This window comes from Motacilla alba, chromosome 3 (assembly GCF_015832195.1).
Source record: "Motacilla alba alba isolate MOTALB_02 chromosome 3, Motacilla_alba_V1.0_pri, whole genome shotgun sequence".
NCBI lineage: Eukaryota > Metazoa > Chordata > Aves > Passeriformes > Motacillidae > Motacilla > Motacilla alba.
Window position 1 is genome coordinate 65112870 of NC_052018.1, and position 17986 is coordinate 65130855.

The 17986-nt window shown below is 36.4% G+C and overlaps 1 protein-coding gene across 7 annotated transcripts in view; it reads left to right on the plus strand.

Moving 5' to 3' along the window:
* The window catches only part of UTRN (utrophin), a 342608-nt gene that overhangs the window by 128215 nt on the left and 196407 nt on the right, over positions 1-17986 (plus strand). For all 7 annotated transcript variants that reach the window (XM_038130632.1, XM_038130631.1, XM_038130633.1 and 4 more), the window contains 7 exons: positions 5800-5991; positions 7781-7953; positions 11979-12129; positions 13448-13623; positions 14510-14645; positions 15657-15806; positions 16962-17046. In XM_038130632.1, the coding sequence (XP_037986560.1) occupies positions 5800-5991; positions 7781-7953; positions 11979-12129; positions 13448-13623; positions 14510-14645; positions 15657-15806; positions 16962-17046 (1063 nt within the window). The remainder of the gene's footprint in view (positions 1-5799; positions 5992-7780; positions 7954-11978; positions 12130-13447; positions 13624-14509; positions 14646-15656; positions 15807-16961; positions 17047-17986) is intronic.

Genomic DNA, 17986 nt, shown 5'->3' on the forward strand with positions numbered 1-17986 from the left:
TTTTGCAGCTGATATGATGTCAAGGTATGATAAAACTGACTGCCCAGAAAGTTGCATCTTAATTTTTGAGGATACAGATATTTTTTGATTGCTTTTGTTGTGGCTTTGTGGATATTTTTTGTTGGTGTTTTTAAAATCTGTTTTATTTCTCCTCTCCATCCTTAAAAACACTTGTTTTTGTAATAATTACATTAGCATTTTAGGCAATAACAGTGAAAAACATTGTGAAGTAGTAAGTAATGTCTTGAACAAGCTTGAGGGCTAGGTCATCTGTCAAGGACTTTTCAATTTCTGCATATAAGGGTTTGTAATTAATATCTACAAATATTTTTGACTGCTTTGTAACTTTTTAACCCAGAACGAATACACTTGGAAGCAGGGGTAACATGCTCCCACTCCCTCTGGGACTTACACCACAAAATCATGATGTGGTGCTCATCGTTCACAGCTAGTGCTGTGTGGCTTCATCTGCAGGCGATAGGTATCTGCTGTCCTTTGTCACACAGGCCATTCAGTATCAACTTTAGCATCTGCTGCTCTTTTGAAAGACTGTTTCACATTGTAAGGTTCCCATAAAGAGCTGGGCAGCAAAGAGGGCCCAGGCTCTGGGGAGCAGTCTGAGATGTCTGACTGCTCTGTTGGGTCTCCAGCAGTCTCTTCTGGTGTCATAAGCCTGGGGACCTGACTGATGCCATGGAATTATTTTTAAGGGAATGGGGATCCAAGTGTATTTAAAGTGAAACAACATTATTCAGTTTTTCTGTTTGACCATCAGATGCATTGAATGAGTCAATTACTGGACAGAAATGGAAAAATGGTGCACCTGCATGGCTCTTTGCTAATGGGGGCAGTCCAGTCATGCCTCAGATGGGTCCTCCTTGTCACTGTTGGTCTCATTGCAGCTTGACTGATCTTCTCCAAGGAAGATACTTTGTTTCCTGTAAATCCCATTTCTTAAAGGGATATACTGCAGCTAATCTCTGCTGCTGCTAGATCCATTCCTGGATAAGTGAATCTGGTTGCTGAACGCAGAATGTCATGTCAATATGGATTACCGTAGCAATTAAAATAGACTGTTGATGGAGAAACATTATCCTTGCTCAGGTCAGCTGGACTGTCAGAAAAGGACCACAGAAGTTTTCATTCCAAGTGTGAAACTTGGAAATTCAAATTGCTGCATTTGTTACATGTGCCTGTGGATTTCTGATATTTGAGTGCTAAGGCAGCTTGACTCAAATGGCCTTATTTTACTTTTATGGCTTGTTCTTTCACTGGCTCTACTAATCAATCTTGAACACTGAAAATGTTGTGAGACCATAACGCTGCTAAAGGGAGAAATAGGCTTCCTAAATATCCTCATTTTAGGTGATCACTGTTGCTCCAGAATTTTCTTGGAGCCACCAGACTTGAAAATTGCAGTGCTTGTTGCTCATCACAGCCTAGGACTGAGAAGCTCTAAATGAATTCTTGACCTGCTGGAGTGCAGGTGGCTTAAGCACTCACCTTGATGTAAGGAAGCTGTAGTGAGAGAAAGACAAACTGCTGTTTGATGTGAGCAAAACAGGGAGGGAAAGGAAGATTTCGGCTGCCAAGCTGGGGAGTAGACTTCAATTGAGCTTTTATGAAACACATTATTTATGTTTTTGTAAGCAAGTGTGGAGGAGAGGACTTATTTATGGTGCTAGAAGGTGATATCTATATATTGATTTGCTGGAAGTAGCTGGATCATAAATATTCCTCATCATTTATGCTTCTAGGGATTATGGAATTAAAATATCTTTGAAATATTGGTAACCCTTCTGCATTGTAGGTATTTTTGAGTAAGCCTTGTTTTGCCACAGATCCATTAGCAAGAAAAGCCTGCACTGGAAGTTTGCATCTCTTAGAGGTCCTTCTTTTCTAACAATGCTTTAGTATTTATTTAAATTGGACTATTCTGCCTTTGTTCAAAATGAGGGAAAGGAAAGAATTAAACCTTAAATTGCAGAGGTAATTAGTACCTAAATTCCTGAGACATTTTGCCCGATTTTAGGAAGTTGTTTTGAAGTGAAAATGGTAATTTTGCAGATGGTGAATATTGGTAATTTTGCAACTGCAGTGAATATGCAGTTGAAGGCACAGTGCATTTTTTTCCTATAAACCAAAGCAGATGTTGTCTTGAAGGCTCTTGAAGTATTATTTCTGTAATAAAGAAAATGTAAATTTGTTTTTCTAGTAAGCTTTTTATAGTTCTGGATTACTTAAATATGAACAATTGTTTGCTGACTGCATTATTTAAATATACATGAGCTTTGGGAAACCTTTTTTTAGAAAACTGGCTCTGAAATATCTTGAGATTGAAAAACTGGCTTATATAAACATCCTAGGAGGTAAATGATTTAATTTTATGTCAATGTCTAGGGCAGTAGTTTCCAAGATCCACTTGGAAGCAAGTCAGAAAATCTTATTGAGTAGAATCATTAGTAGATTTTGTTTCAAAATATATTAAGTGTAAAAGGGGAGAGGGGAAAAAAAATCTGAAACTGAATTCTGAATTGCAGGTTAAACTGTATGCTGAGTGTAGGAGGAAATAAATTTTTATTTGACCTCTAGATTAAAAGCATTTTTAGCCATTCTTATTGAGTGGTCTTATTTATAGAATGCGCAGTAAAACCCAAGTACTCTCTTTATTCCTCCAATCCTTTGTTTTGCTAGTATTTAAAGAGAGAGCAAATTTATTAAGCATGCTCTATCAACACTGAAATTAGAGGAGGGCTATTAAGTCATCCAGTCATATTTCCTATTAAATAATCTTAGATTGACTTTTTATTTGTATATGCTTAAGAAAAATTGTGGGAGGACTGAAGCACTGCTCCTGTAATCAGACAGAGGTCTTTTAGCCTGGAGAAGAGAGGGCTCTGGGGAGATTCTTTTAGCAGCCTCCCAGTACCTGCAGGAGAGCTGAAGGGGGCTTTTTACAAAGGCATGGAGGAATAAAACAAGGGGCAATGGATTTAATCTGTAAGAGGGTAGGTTTAGATTGGACATTAGGAAGGAATTCTTCACTGTGAGGGGGGTGAGGCACTGGAACAGGTTGCCCAGAGAAGCTGTGGATTCCATATCCCTGGAAGTGTTCTATATGTGTTTGATGAGGCTTTGTGCAACCTGATGTAGTGGAAGTTGTCCCTGCCCATGGCAGGGTGGTTGGAATGAGATGATCTTTAAGGTCCCTTTCCAAATGAAACCATTTTGCTTCTGTGAAAAGGCTGCTTATCTGAGTTTTTTTTCCCTTAATTAAAAACAAACAAACAAACAAAAACCCACAAAAAAACAAAACAAAAAAACCCCCCAAATCCGAGCCAAGCAACCAAAACCAACTTCTGTGATATTTAGGTATTTATCAGGTAACTGTGAGAGAGTTACATAAAACTCCACTTCTATTTTTTAGCATATTATGCTGCATTTTAGAAGCTTCCAGTCTGCAGTGCAAGGTAGAGAACAGCTGAACAATTAAAACTCTGCTGTACTGAAGCACTAATGTGTTTATAGCACTTACATATGCTCACCTTTAAGGATGAGAGTTGTGAGAGGAGGAAGCATCATCACAGCGATGGGAGGCAGCTGGAGGAGATTAGCAAGGAGGTATACTCTGAAGGAGCAGCATCAGGAGGAATTGACTGCTTAGCCAAGAAGAGTAATGTGGCCCAGGATGGTGTTACTGGGAAAGCAGAAATTTTCAGAACATGTTAATGCACAAGGACAGAACAAGTTTGCTGTGTGCCAACACGTACTGTTTTAAATCTTGTGCAAGTTTTTTCTAATGAGAGACAAAGCAGTGTGTGGAAAGTGGAAACAGTAAAGCCCAGTGACCGATTCACGTGGGTGAAGTGTTGATTCTGAAGTCATGTCACCTGTGTGAGAATGGGACTTTTAGAGTGATTGGGAGTTAGCGAAAACACCTTGTGAAGATGTTGCAGATGGCTGTGCTGTAGATGGCATCCTGGTGTTTTTTTCTTACCTTGACATGTTTCATGTTGTTAGGGAAAACATACTTTGAGTTGCACAGACTGATTTCTTAGGAACTGGGCCCTCTCCTTCCACAGGAAATCGTACCACTGTCTAAGCCTTTGGCTTTTGCTCTGAATTTCATTGATGGAAGCTGATAAAATATATGCAGAGCCTCAAGAAAATTCATTTGGGGAGCATCAGGACCAAGATGCTGGGTTTGTAGCTAAAGCTGTGGAGCAAGGCTTGTTTTTAACTGTGGTGCTTGCTTGCTCTACTGAATCAAAGCAGTACTGAGTAGTTTGTGATGCTTTTCTGTAATTCTTGTTTTTAGTAGACTTATGTGGACTATGCCCTTGCATCCTGTTTCTTTAGTGTGCAATGGATGACTCAGAGCAAATAATATTTAGAGTTAAAGGTCTTGTGGAAGCAAAGCTGTGTCCCCAGTTTCAAAACAGGATGACTATTTTACAAAACAACAACCAAAAAAAAAACCCCCAAAAAACCAAATCCAAACCAACACAAAACAAAGAAAACCCTTTGGAACATTTAGTGCGTGTGAAGTCCTGAACTGTGAATATGTGAACATATCTTTTCTGCTTCAGTCCTTGCTTCATTTGCACTACATGTGCTGGTTATGTTAGGTTCCCATTCATTTGAGTGACATATTTGAAATTCTCAGAAACATGTGAAGGAGGAAGATATAGATAGGTGTTTGCAAGCCACTTGGTTAGTGGGGCTTTAATATTTTGTTGGTTGTCAACTGTGCTAGAGATTTTCATGTGTGCACCCAGCCCAGACAAATTGCAAAGTAAAATTCACTGGCTGAAATTGCTATGAGCATACATTTATTCTTCACTCTTTAGAGTGTTCTTAGCTGTTAGTAAATCCCACAGTCCTGTGCCTCTGTCTTGCTTGATTCACTCACCAAGTGCAACATGGTGATTTAAAGTTGTTTGAGTTCTTGAATATTTGGAAGTGGACTTTCTTTTATTTGATAATTTGAAAGAACTAGGCTGTTTTCAGAGATGGTAGTAGAATCCTGTTTGACAAGAAACATTTTCTGCTAAAAATGTTTTCTGTCAGTCTGCTTTACCTGCCTCTGCTAATTTTTTGCCAGACATGGCAGGGGGATAGTTTCCTGTAGCAGTCTTCCCAATGTTTCAGATCCAGCCCACTATTAGTGAGCCAAGAAAAAGCTGCATTAAATTACTGTTCTTACTCTCTTGTCTGCTAACATGGTACTTGGCTAGATAGCCTAGTCTTGCAGCCAGAGCAGAAAACAATTGGCAAGCTCTGGAGGAATTATGGTCTTTTATTGCTGCAAAATATTGGAGTACTGGTGGAGCAGTAATTTATTTAAAAATAATGGTTAGAAAATGTGGATGGGGATGCTTATTGAAAAGAATATGGATGGGAAATAAGTATGTTTCAGTAAATTGGTATCTTGGTGATGAAGGAAGCAGAATGGGTTGTAACTCTAGACACAGGCTCAATCAAGAAGTGTTATTTCTGGAAATGGTAAGGATCAAGTTAAGAGAAACAGTGGTACCCTTCCCATTGCTTGGAGTTTTAATCCAGGATAATAAAGAGTCATTTTGAGGCATGATATCAACTGTTTTCTAACTTTTAAAATAAATACACTGTCCTGTGCAGGACTTGCAGCTTTCCGAATTCATGTAATCTTGCTAGAAAGGCCTTTCTTTTATCTTCTAATGTATAAAAGTAATTATTCTGAATATAGTTTATTGATTTAGGATATTTTTGTAAAATTGATTGTTGTTTGAAATATAAAATGAATTTTCATGTTTTTAGGCAATCCCTGTTCAGCAGAGGTTAAAAGGCCAATTTGCTACAGGAGTTAGGACCTTGCCTTTCTCAGCTGAGTACTTGGTTGAAATCAACAAAGTTTTGCTGGCCATGGCTGATGTTGAACTGCTGCTGAATGCACCAGAGCTGAATACTGGCATCTATGAGGATTTTTCAGCTCAGGAAGATGCACTGAAGGTACTGCATGCCTAAGCATTATATTCAGATCGGAGAAGGGAAACAGCAGAAGGAAGGTCACCACCTTTACAACTTTATTACATTTATGGTTTTACTTGGTATATACAAGGTCAATATGCACTGAAAACCAAAAAATTACAGTTCTGTTGGCTGTATGCATAATCTGGATACAAAGTGTAACAGCATGAAAACTGGGTGAGAGGTTGAGGGAACAGGTTTTAATTTGTTGTAGACGCTTGTATTTGCCATCGTAGTCTACATAACACTTAGAGAAATGCTAAAGCCAATCTCCTTACATTCCTGCTTGATAGCCATAATACAGCTGCTGTTCTTAGGTCATGTGAAAACAATTGCTCAAATAGGAGCAGGAGAAAGGGTGATTCTTGACTTTTTATGAAGCTGTGTATGAGGCCACAAGATGATGGTACCTTTTTGTGATGAGCAAAACAGCAACATTCTTTCAGTTTTAAGCTCCCCCTTATTGTCAGCTAGTGGACTTACCTGTGTGGTTTATAATTGAGGACCTCGCCTTCTTCAAAAGGAGATGAAGAAATTATGCTTGAAAATACTTAATCCTGCTATCAAATATGAGCTGAGTATGGAGAAGTATGAGCCCTGATTAATTCTTAGCATACAAAAGACTGTGAAACAGATTCCCTCAGAAAACATCCATTGGAGTTGGGAATTACAAATGGCATTGTGCAGTGTAGGTGTACCTCTTCCTGAATTGGGAATCATAGCAGGGTCCATGTGTCATATCTGAGTCAGGCTCTGCCTCTCACCAAGAGCTAGATTTGCTGTTTCTGCAGCTGCTATGTAGTTCCTTTAAAAGCTTTGCAGAATTCCAGTCCACTTTTCCGACATGCTTTCCTTTCTGCTGTATACATGCTTCCATTTCTCATGTTTTGGGGTTTTTGTGTATTTTATAAAAGCAAATATGGGAATGGTGCCAGCCTTTGACAAAGGAGGCAGCCTTTGTTTTGTTGATGAAATTCTCTTGCCCCTGCTTACTATGCTTCTGTGCTGCCTTGAGTACAGATAGGAGTGGTTATGTTAAGACGGGTTTAAAATACTTCATTTTGGTGCAGGTGTCTCGTCTCATTTTGAAGTTTTGTTGTAGTCTGAGGATGTTTTCAGAAAAAGCAAATAGCAAAGCATAGAATTTTTAGAAGAATTACTGTTTTAAATTCAAAAAGATAAGTAAATTCCACTGTCTGTGTGGACTGTTTGTCTTCCGAATGCCAAGGCAGTCTTACAACAATATCTGGTTTAAAGGAATTTTCACATCATAGTTCAGTGGTATTTGAAATTGATTAGTTTAACTTTGTCATTTAAATTTAAAACCTTTATGCAGCCTTATGCTTTTGCAGTTCTGTGCATATGGGAGGTTACATGAAGCATGATGAAGTTGCATTTTGTGGTCCATTTTTTTACATGAGGAAAGAGTATGTACAGTGACGTGGGCAGATTTCTTTAATAATGAAGATACCGTTGTTTTGAGAAGTGTGGTGTACCCTTTACCTTAGGAAAAAATTAGGTATATATTAAATATTACACCCTTCTCATAAAAACCTGAAAAGGATGCATGCCTAAAGGGTATGATAAACTATTCAGTTCAGTTGCTAAAACTGATTTAAACTGTAAACTGCTGATACTGGTGGTCATGGTCTTACTGTAGATGCTGACTTTTTTTGAAAATAATTTTGAAAATATTATGTTTTGGTATTTTCCTTTTATTTCCTGCTGGTGTTGACTTTACTAATGGCTTGTACCATTACTGTACTTGCAGAACGTAAAAGATATTTTGGATAAGCTTGGGGATCAAATTGCAGTAATACATGAAAAGCAGCCTGATGTTATATTGGAAGCATCTGGACCTGAGGCAATACAAATAGGAGATGCACTAACACAGCTGAATGCAGAATGGGACAGAATTAATAGAATGTACAATGATCGTAAGTGGTAAGTCAAGCATGATTGGTCTCTGTGCCCATGTGGTAAATACTTTACGTACATGTTTATATGAAAGTGTTTTTCAAATGTACCTTAATGATGAAGATGAGTTTGGGAGTTATCAGCTTTAATTTGTTGGCATTACAAAAAAAATTTCCAGAATTATTGAATGTTGAAACTGTTAACGTGGAAATTGAAGTTTGGCTGCTTTAATGAAGGTCATTGTTTTTAGTTTATGAAGTAGAAGGTTTTGTTTATAGAACATAAAATTTTGGTTTTGTAAAGGCATCGCAAAGCAAAATTCTAGAAGATTAATGTTAGGTAGGATATCTTTTAAGGAAGAATTCAAGACTGAATTTTTTATTTTTGAAATAAGAATGCAGTTTGAAAGAATGGGATCTTTAAAATACAGCACCTATGACAGTTGTCAATAATATTTATTGTAAGTATTTGAAGACGGGAGACGACCTGATTAGCAAATTTTGTTGTTAGGAAAACAAGAGAATACTAAAATAAGTCATTAAGAAATATGTATTTCTAATATCCTTACCACAAGCAGGTGCAATTTCATTTGAGCAAAAAGTTTGATTTCTTCCCACCCCTTACAGAGGAGACATTAAACTTTTTACGTTATCTGAATCAGTTTTAAATCTCTAAAAACAAACTCAATACCACTTAGTGAATCTTGGCAAAGTGAATTAGATGAGTATTTTAAGTTGGAATTTGTAAAAGTGTCAAAGTATGTGTTTGGAAAGTTACCGCTAAGCTGAAGGTGCTCACACACAAGCAGCAGTGGACAGTGAGATTGCTGCTATGCAAAAACCCCTTAATGACTGAAAATTATTCTATGAAATTTAAAATTAAATGCAAAAGCTTAATACTGTAGTTCATTTGCTTTTACACAATTTCCTTTTTAATGATGATGTAAGGTAATGGAGGATGCAGAAGTTTTGTATGTGAAGTATGCCTAACCATGTTTACTTGCTTTGTAGCACCAGAAATCTGATGTAAAACCCATGTGGTAGTGTATTTTGAAGAGATGTTTTTAGGAAGAGTGTGTGTTACATAAGCAGATGTTTCCAACTCTTTCTCAGAGCACTGATAAATGTGTAGGGATGTAAAAATCATTCGGTGGTATCATCCAAATGGAGACTTCCAGAAATTCTGGGCCCTGGATGAGTGAAGGATTAGGATTTCTAATAACTCGGCAGGCAATGTTGTTTCACTGTGGGTTCTTAAATTAGAAAACAGTGATGCCAGCTATGTAGAACTTTGTTCTCTTGCTGAGTGCTTGTGGTGCAAAACCTGCTGAATTTGGAGACAACTGCTCCCGAATCTAGTGCCCATCCATATTTATATGCCTATAGCTATTTTATTGTCCTCATAGATACTGTATGCACTAAGCTCTAGTTATGCCTTTTTTCCCACTTGAAACTTACTTGGAAAGCTTTAACTAATGGTAACATTTTTTAAGTTTGAGTACAGTTGAATTTACTACTCAGATTTACTTTGATTAGGTAGCCAGGGCTAACCAGAAACCTAGTCTTCTTATTAATAAAGTGAATCAAAGAGTAAGTTCAATGTTTATGAAGAAGTGGCAAAATGCAACAGATTGCCTCTTCAGTCACTTTGCAGATACAAATTAATCTTGACCTTCATAAAGTTTGTAAACCTCTGCATATTAATGAGAATAATATTGGGCTTCATTTTCATACAAAAAGGGACTACTGGACTACTAATTTAGATAAATGATATGTAGCTTCTTGAATATATAAAATGCTGCAATTTTAATAGAAGCATGCTCTTTGATCACTGAAGACATTATTAATTGCAATATTAAAATGGCATTAGTATTTTTAAACCCTTTCTGTTACAAAGAAGAATTCTTAGTCAAGTTTAATCTTGCTTTTCCCAGTGTTGCACTAAGTATAAGCTGGATGACTATCTCCTTAATCATCTTTGGCTTTTTTCTGCTTCTGAAGTGTGTGGAAGTTTTGACAAAATTAGAACAAGCAGCATCTGAAGCCTCTGGCAAAAGATTGATTTAGTTTTCAGAGGTAGTAAAGATTTTGTGATTGAGTGCCAGCTAAGTAGTTAAACCTTTCATAAATGCTTTGATGAAGCCAAGCACAAGTTTAATTCAAGTTTACTTAGCAAAGCTTCTAAGTAGTCACCTACATCCAGCTGACCACATTTGCATTTGAACACATGTAGAGTAAAATGTGTGTGTTTTGTATGTATACATAGACTTCATGCTTGTAACTGCTGGTTTGCTAGGTCTGCTCCTTTTGCTATGCATTTTCTCCCAGTGCTAAAAGTGTTGATGACTTGGGAATAAGATGTGATTTGGAAACAGTGGATTCCTGCAGAGCAGGCCAAGTTTTGGTGCAATAGTCACAGGAATTTGGTACTTTTAGCTTTCAGATGAGGTGTTCTGTAGGGAAACAGCAGCACATGCATCTGACTCAAAACTAGAGTGGAACTTTGCTCATTGCTCAAAATACTGATGGAGCTGTAGTCTCGCAACAGAAATGGCACAAATTAAAACTTTGTATCTCAGTGCTCTCTGAAGTTTTAAAAGTTTGTATTCTGAAAAAGTCATGTGGCCAAACCTCCCTCAAAAACTGTACTTTTTAAGGAAGCCTGTAAAACCTCCTTTTAATCTATTTTAAGTGCTTAGAATGTATCTTATTAAATGTGGAATGAGTTCCTGTCATGAGACAGTATGCTTAGACTGAAACGTATGTGAGAAATAAAGGGATATGGAGATTTGGGATCAGTGTACAGGTTGGTCTAGGATAATAAATCAAGGTATGTGGTGAAACTGAAATGGTAAAACCAGGAGATAAGGTTAGAAAAATTAAAGTGGAGATTTTTAAGACTTCTTTAAGTCTTAAAATTTTAAGACTTCTTTTAAGACTTGTTAATTGGCTAATAATAACAACAACAAATAAGCCCTGTATATGTCAAGAAATATGGATCTTTTGTAAAATAAGATTTAATTTTGATGAAATTAATCTCACTAATAACTCTGGGATTGTTGACTTTAAATAGTGAAAAAACAGTTGCAATGGAGGCTCTTTAAAGTTTGGTTTTAGATATCTTTCTGATGCTGCTAATTTCAGATTGTATCTATATATGTGCAATAACCTGGAGTCTTTACTGTTGCAATTTTTTGCAATTGTTTGCAGTAATGGGCAGCAAATGACATAGTTCCTCAGTCAAAATAAAGGGTCCTCGATTAACAGTAGACTTGGCCTCCTAGGTCTTTAAAGATGACTGTTTTTATTAGTTTGGAATACTTAATAATCAACAAATAGAAAACAAGCCACTCCATTCCTTTCTGATATGTTTTTCTCATGCTGTCACTTTGTTAGCTTGTTAACATAACAGAACTCTCATTTTATTAAAAAACAAATTTCTGACTGTGGTTATTCTGTCTGTTCCATGCAAGAACATGTTGCCCTTCAAATTAAGCAACACATTAATTTGAGGCTGCAAAGATGATGACAATGAAGTACCTGGTAAATTATTGTGTGATTAAATTCTATAAGACCTACTTACGTGTCCTCACTGGTAATACTATATAGTCAAATATATAATCTGTATAATCAAAATCACCTTCACTTAATAAATTCTGGGCACCAGCACCCATTTCTTCCTTATGAAGGAGAAAAAAAAATCTGAGCAATGAATCATATTTCATATTTCACACTGTCTGATAGCTGAATTGTTTCACGATAAAGGAGGAGAGAGTTCTACAAACCAATTTGATGTAGCTAATCAATCTTTATTTTTTAAGTGATAGAACAAGTTCTGCCCTTTTTTCCTTCAGCTGGAAGTTAATGACAGTCTGTGCTGTTGGCTTTCACCAGCTGCTGCTGTGCCAGGAAGCCTTCAGTACTAGGACTTGGTTAACCAGGCAGTGTGTTAGTCTTTCTGTTCTGCAAGGCAAATTTCTGCTCACTGGAGTGGGATTCCTAGCCTTCTAAGTGAATTGTCGGGTAATTTTTGAATCCTTTGTTTTCACTCAGTTGCTTTGATAGAGCCATAGAGGTGTGGAGGCAGTTCCACTGTGACCTCAGCGATCTCTCCCACTGGGTGGCGGAGGCTGAGGCGCTGCTGGCCGAGGCGCGCGGGCCGGATGGCAGCCTGGAGCTGCAGGCAGCTGGGCTGCACCAGCAGGTACGTGGGACTGGGGCACAAAATGAGCAAGCTGGAAACAGTCTAGATCTTCGTCTAAAATTGTAGTCTTATAGATAGACATATGGATTTGCAGAGAGGCTGTGCAATTACACTTCAAAAAGCGGTAACTCTTAACATTTCTATTTTGGCTGCAGTTTAAGATTTATTCTTGGGGAAGAGCTCAACTCCTGCTTATAGTATGTGGTTATATGATCACCCTTAGTATGGATAGGTTTGAGATAATTTTGTAATTCAAATGTTGCCAGAATTTTTCAGTTTATAAGTTTTCTTAAAGCTTCAAAAATATGTTAATCAGATAAAAAATCCTGTATATTATTTCACTTACCTTTGACTCATAATTAAAAAAAATGGACCCCAATGAATGTCGTAAATAACTTAGCAAATTATTTATTTAAACAAATGTCTTTTGGAGATACTGTCTTGTACAAAAAAATCTAGAAAAAGAGAAGATTCCAATTACAGGCGCCTTTTACAGGCGTCTTATGTGTAATTTTTCAGATTTGGTTCCGGAATTTAGTTCTCTGATATTTTATTATTTTACTTCCTTTAAAATAAGGAGAAGAAAGCATAACTTTAACGATCAGATATTTTTTTTCTTTTGAGAGTATTGGGTATCCAAGTGTCAGATGTGTGTTGCCAAAGAAAAGTAAGTTCTGTCTAAGACTCAGCCTCTGTTTTATCCTTTTGGCTGCTTGAAGTTTTCTTCTGGGCATTTCACTTCTCTTTTTTGAATCATCTTATTCCTAATCTAGTTGCAAAGAAATTTTTGCTAACAGTGTAGGACTTTTGTAGTCATTAGGGATGTTTGAAGATTTAATACCCTCATCTTCTGACTTTCTTTAACTTCATGGATTTTCCGTGGCAGCACTGCCATAATTATCCTAGCTAAAATACTCCGAAGGTAAAGAAATATTTGGGGTATAGATTATGGAAAGATCTGGTTAAAAGTCAAACCATCTGTTAGAACCACTCGGAAGTGCTGTGCATTTGAGGAAAAGGAATCCAAGATGAGTGTTGATTTTAGAACTGGTGGCTGAAATGAATTCTTCTGATTCTTTGTAATATTCACAGCCTATTCTGTGTCACTATCTTCCTATGACACATAGAAAATTGAATTACATTCAATAAAAGAACATTAATAACTTTGTCAACAGCATCCATTTCTAAGTAAGATGGTTTTAAGTGTCCCTTTTAGTAAAATAATATGCACTCAGGATTCATCCTGTATATCACGAGCCAGATCAAAGTCACTTCAGGTCAGTAATAAAGTTCTGTGTGGCTTTTATGTTTCTGACAGGAACTTGAAGAGGGAGTCACCAGCCATCAGACCAGTATTTCAGCATTGAACAGAACTGGGGAAGGGATCATACAGAAACTGTCTGCTACAGATGGGAGCTTCCTACAGGAGAAACTGGCAGGATTGAATAGACGCTGGAAAGCAATCACAACAGAGGTCATGGATAGACAACAGAGGTAATAAGTTAATCAAAAATTTGGATGTCTGACCAGATGCAATAAGAAGAATTTAATTGAGTAGACACTGGGAGAGGGAGTGCATTCTATTGCATGCTGTCATTAATCTGAATTTTCCTAATGTTTAGAGCATGTTTTGAACTGTCTTCTAGAACAAATTTCTCATAAATCCACCTGAAGTTGACGGCTTAGTAAGTCGTTGTTGAGAGCAACTCACAAAAATGACAACCACAAAATTACTTTTTTACAGTTTTCCTTTGTTTTAAAAATAATATCCTTATAAAGCCAGACTTTTTTAGGACTAATTTCTCAACTACTTTCTCTGGCTGAAGCTGAACTTTTAAGTACCTTACACTAAGTTTTGTTTTATCACTGACAAAGATACACTAATTGAACCAGCTTGTATTGTTCTTAGATTTCCACAATACTGTAAAGTAAGAACTTTATGTAATTGTATGTTTTTAACATCTCCTGATACATTTAGGAATAAAACAGGATCTTGATTAATTATTTAGTTTGAGAAATTTCATGAAAATTTTATGTTATTTAGTGGAAATATTATATATGTCCCTAAAACCTCCAGGGGAAAAATTCAGTGACCTTATAATTATTAGGCCTGAAGGTGTTGTCATTACTATCACTTACATTTAATGTTTAATGTTTTCTATAGTCTTTTAAAAGTCTATTTTATGACTTTGGAACTAAAATTTTTCTGTTTTTAGGACAGTAGTATTTGTTTGTAAATATCTTGCATTTTAATGATGATGGTAGAATCTTTTGATGATAAAATGAATCCTTTAAAATTCTTCAAATTCAAAAAAAGTTGACCATGGCATCAGAAGTAATTTAGGACTGATGTGTTGGACTTCTTGTTTCACTTTTTAAGGCTAAAAGGAGAGAACCAGCAGCTGATAGAGTATAGAAGGAAGCTTGATGAGCTGCGTTGTTGGTTGGAAAATGTAGAAAATGCTCTGGACACAAGATTTGCGTTCAACCACGAGGAAAACTTGCAGGAATTACAGGCAAGACTGATTAGTGTGTAAATATGTATACATCTGTGTGTCATGTGTAAAGCATCAGAACACGGCTTTTAAGGAGGGGAATTTTCACATTGTGAACAGCCAAAGACATATTATGGTTGTGTGAGACAATTTTGTGAGATTACTTACACAGGCAACATGCACCTCGAAATGAAGTTGGGTTGATTTGGTAACTGGTATGTAGCCAGAAGATGGTGTCTGTGTATGAGACAGTGAGAAATAGATATACTACTGATAAAATTTAGTAAGTAGAATTTCACTGGAGATGATGTGTATTTGTCAACTTTGTATTTGCTAAAACCTATAGAAAAAAAGCTGATAACCTAAATGGTAAGTAACACCATTGTCCCATTTACTGGGCAGTTGTAATAATCTCTTATGTGTATAAGATTTTATCTAAGCTGTTTTTTAAACTGTTAGGGTTTTGGCCATTTTAAGTAAGTTGTGTGCATATGTATGTATTTTTCCTGTTCTGTGTCTGGCTTTGACGACAAAACATCTTTGGTTTATAGAATGTGTGAAAGAAAAAGTTTCTGAAATCCTAAAGGAATGAGAGGAGTAGTCAGTCCAACTAACCTGCTTGCTTGTTTCTTAAAAAACATTAATTTTAAAAAAGGCAACAAAAACCCCAACGAAACCCCATCCAACCTCTTTTAGACCAAATCTAAGATGGAAGTCTTGAATAAGTGTTTATAAGTGATGTAAAGTAGTTGCGGTTCTCTTTGCCTAAATAAACTCCCTCATGTCAATTGAGTATTTCCTGCTTATCATCAAAGTGTAATTTTTCTTGTCATCTACCTTAATATAAATGCTGGAAGTGAAAGGTAATAAATGTTTCAATAATTTCTAGATCAAGCACAGAAACCAAAATAGAAGTTTCTCTGTGTATGTTCAGGGAAATGTCTAATATTGGAGTTAAAAGAAAGCTTTCCTCCTCTTTAATTAGGCATGTATGCATTTTATTCCAATCTAAAACTCTTTTGTCCATTTTAGGTCTTAAGTGAAGAGATGGAAGTTCTGGGTGACAAACTGGAGTGGCTGAACAGAACTGAATCTGAAGTACTGTTGGATAAAAATATTGATCTTCAGGAAAAAAACAAACTTTCTGATTGTCTGCAGTCCCTCAATGTGAGGTGGAATAAGGTGTGCTTTTCTTCAGCATTGGGTACCTGAAGTTGAAAAATAGAGTGATATACTTGGAATGGTTGTTTTCCTTTTCATGTATCTGGGATATGTGGCATGTACATAAAATGATTAGGGAACCATACAGGCATGATCGGGACATGTACCCCAAACCACTTACACATGAAAATACTGACGGGCATTTTTCCATCAGATTGAGTTAATTTGGTTAGCTTAGGTTTTTCTGCTTGCTTTTTTCTTGTATTGAATTTTTTTTTTTTGATAGAAGGATCACAAGTATCAGCTAGATCATAAATACTTTGTTTATTTGAGTCAAACAATAAGTATTAACTTGAAATTGAGAGAGTAAATCTTCACTGTGTAGGAAAGTTCGATGCTTGTAGCAGTTAAGAGGAAAAGAAATGAAGCTGTGGTAGAGCTTAGAAAATCTTACCAAGTGTGTCTGGGATTCTTCTTAAACATTACTGTAAATTAGAAACTCATGTATTCAATCTCATTGGCAAGGGTTTTTGGAGTAAAGCAAGATTTTTTTTCAAGCAAAGCCTGGAGACCCAAATGAAAAAATCAAATTATTTTAGATTATTTTATGGATGACAGAGGTAAGAATTTATGGAGGAAACGGGCTTTTGATAGTTCAGGAAAAGAAAAGGATGTGTTTTTACCCACTCAGTCATGAAAATAGGGATTCCCCCACTGCTTTGAGCAATACATTTTCATCACTGACTTTAAAAAAACTCTTAAAAAGCATATAGGCACATTTGCTTTCACTACAATGGAGTTTTAACACTTTCTTTTGTCAATTCTCTATTTCTTTACTTTGTGTGACTGACAGCCAATCATGCTTTGCATCATCTTTTATTCAAACTATATTCAAATAATGAGTTATAGTTTTGGTGCTTAGACAGTAAAAACCATGTAAACGACCTGTCTACAACAATTTATTTCTTTTCAATAGTTAGGTGTCACACTGGGATGTATTGAAAAAACACTTTAGTACCTCTTTAAGTTTTTATTGTTTTTTAAAGGATACCTTCTGAAAAATAATTGAAATATATCTGAGGCATGGTGTAGAATATTTTGTCTTTTAGTAAGAGATTACTTCTCTGCCATTAATATAGGTTGTGTTACTGTTTTTATTTCTCTGCTGGACTGTAGGTGTTCAGAGAAGTGCCTGACAAAGTGAGAGAATTGGAGGCATTTGTTGGGCAGTCCCGTTTTGTTACAAAGACAAAGCCTCCTGGTGAGTGATTGGTCCTTCTGTTCTGCTTAATTGTCTTGAGTGTAATTCTGTTTGCAGTCAAAAGTAATTAAAAAAGGAAAAAAACTCTCTGAACTTAGACAAATAAGAAATGTTGAAGCATTGTGCTGAACTTGAGGCTGCCTTCTCATTACTGTGGGGGGAGAGGGAATATTTGGGGAAGAGGGAAGAAGTCACTCTACTCTTCAGGACTGGGGGAGTCTTTTGCAGTTTCTCTAAGAGTTTGGAAATGGAGAAATTTTTATGAAGCTTAGGCCTCCTCATTAGGACTAGGTACAGAGTAAAAACCAAAATAGCTGTGTTTGTGACAGTCTGTTTTCTATGTTTTGTTTCCTGTGGATTTGTGGTCATGCCTTTTACTAATTAAGATCCACTAGATGCCCATACAGCTAATTATTTATAAAATATCTCTTGCATGCGAATTTTTTGCAGTCCTATAAATAAAGGCCATTCTGCTTCTTTTGGCTTGGTTAGGGGGACAGATGGGTCTCCCTTATCTGCTAGATACTTACGTTCCTGAATCTGTCAGGGAAAGCTGTCTAAATATGTTTTCTTGTATCAGACAAGACGGACACTGATCATATTTTCAAGTTGTTGGAGGCAATTCAGGAAATACATATTGTAAACAAAATTCCCAGGTCTCCCTTTTGGAAATTTAGGCAAAGACAACAGCCCTTGCCTGAAAAAATTTGCAACTCAAACCTCAGTGAATTAACTTTTTTTTTTTTTTTTAATTTCAGCATCAGCAAACAAAATTTGAGGCAACCCAACTTCTGTTTAATCCTTTTAAAACCTTACTTTCAGCTTGTTCTCCTTTCATACAATGTGTTAGTTAAACAAAACTCCTGTGTTTTGTTGTTTGAGGGAAATGTGAAATATTCATGCTCCAATTTGATGTAGTTTAGTGTTTCTTAGAACTAGA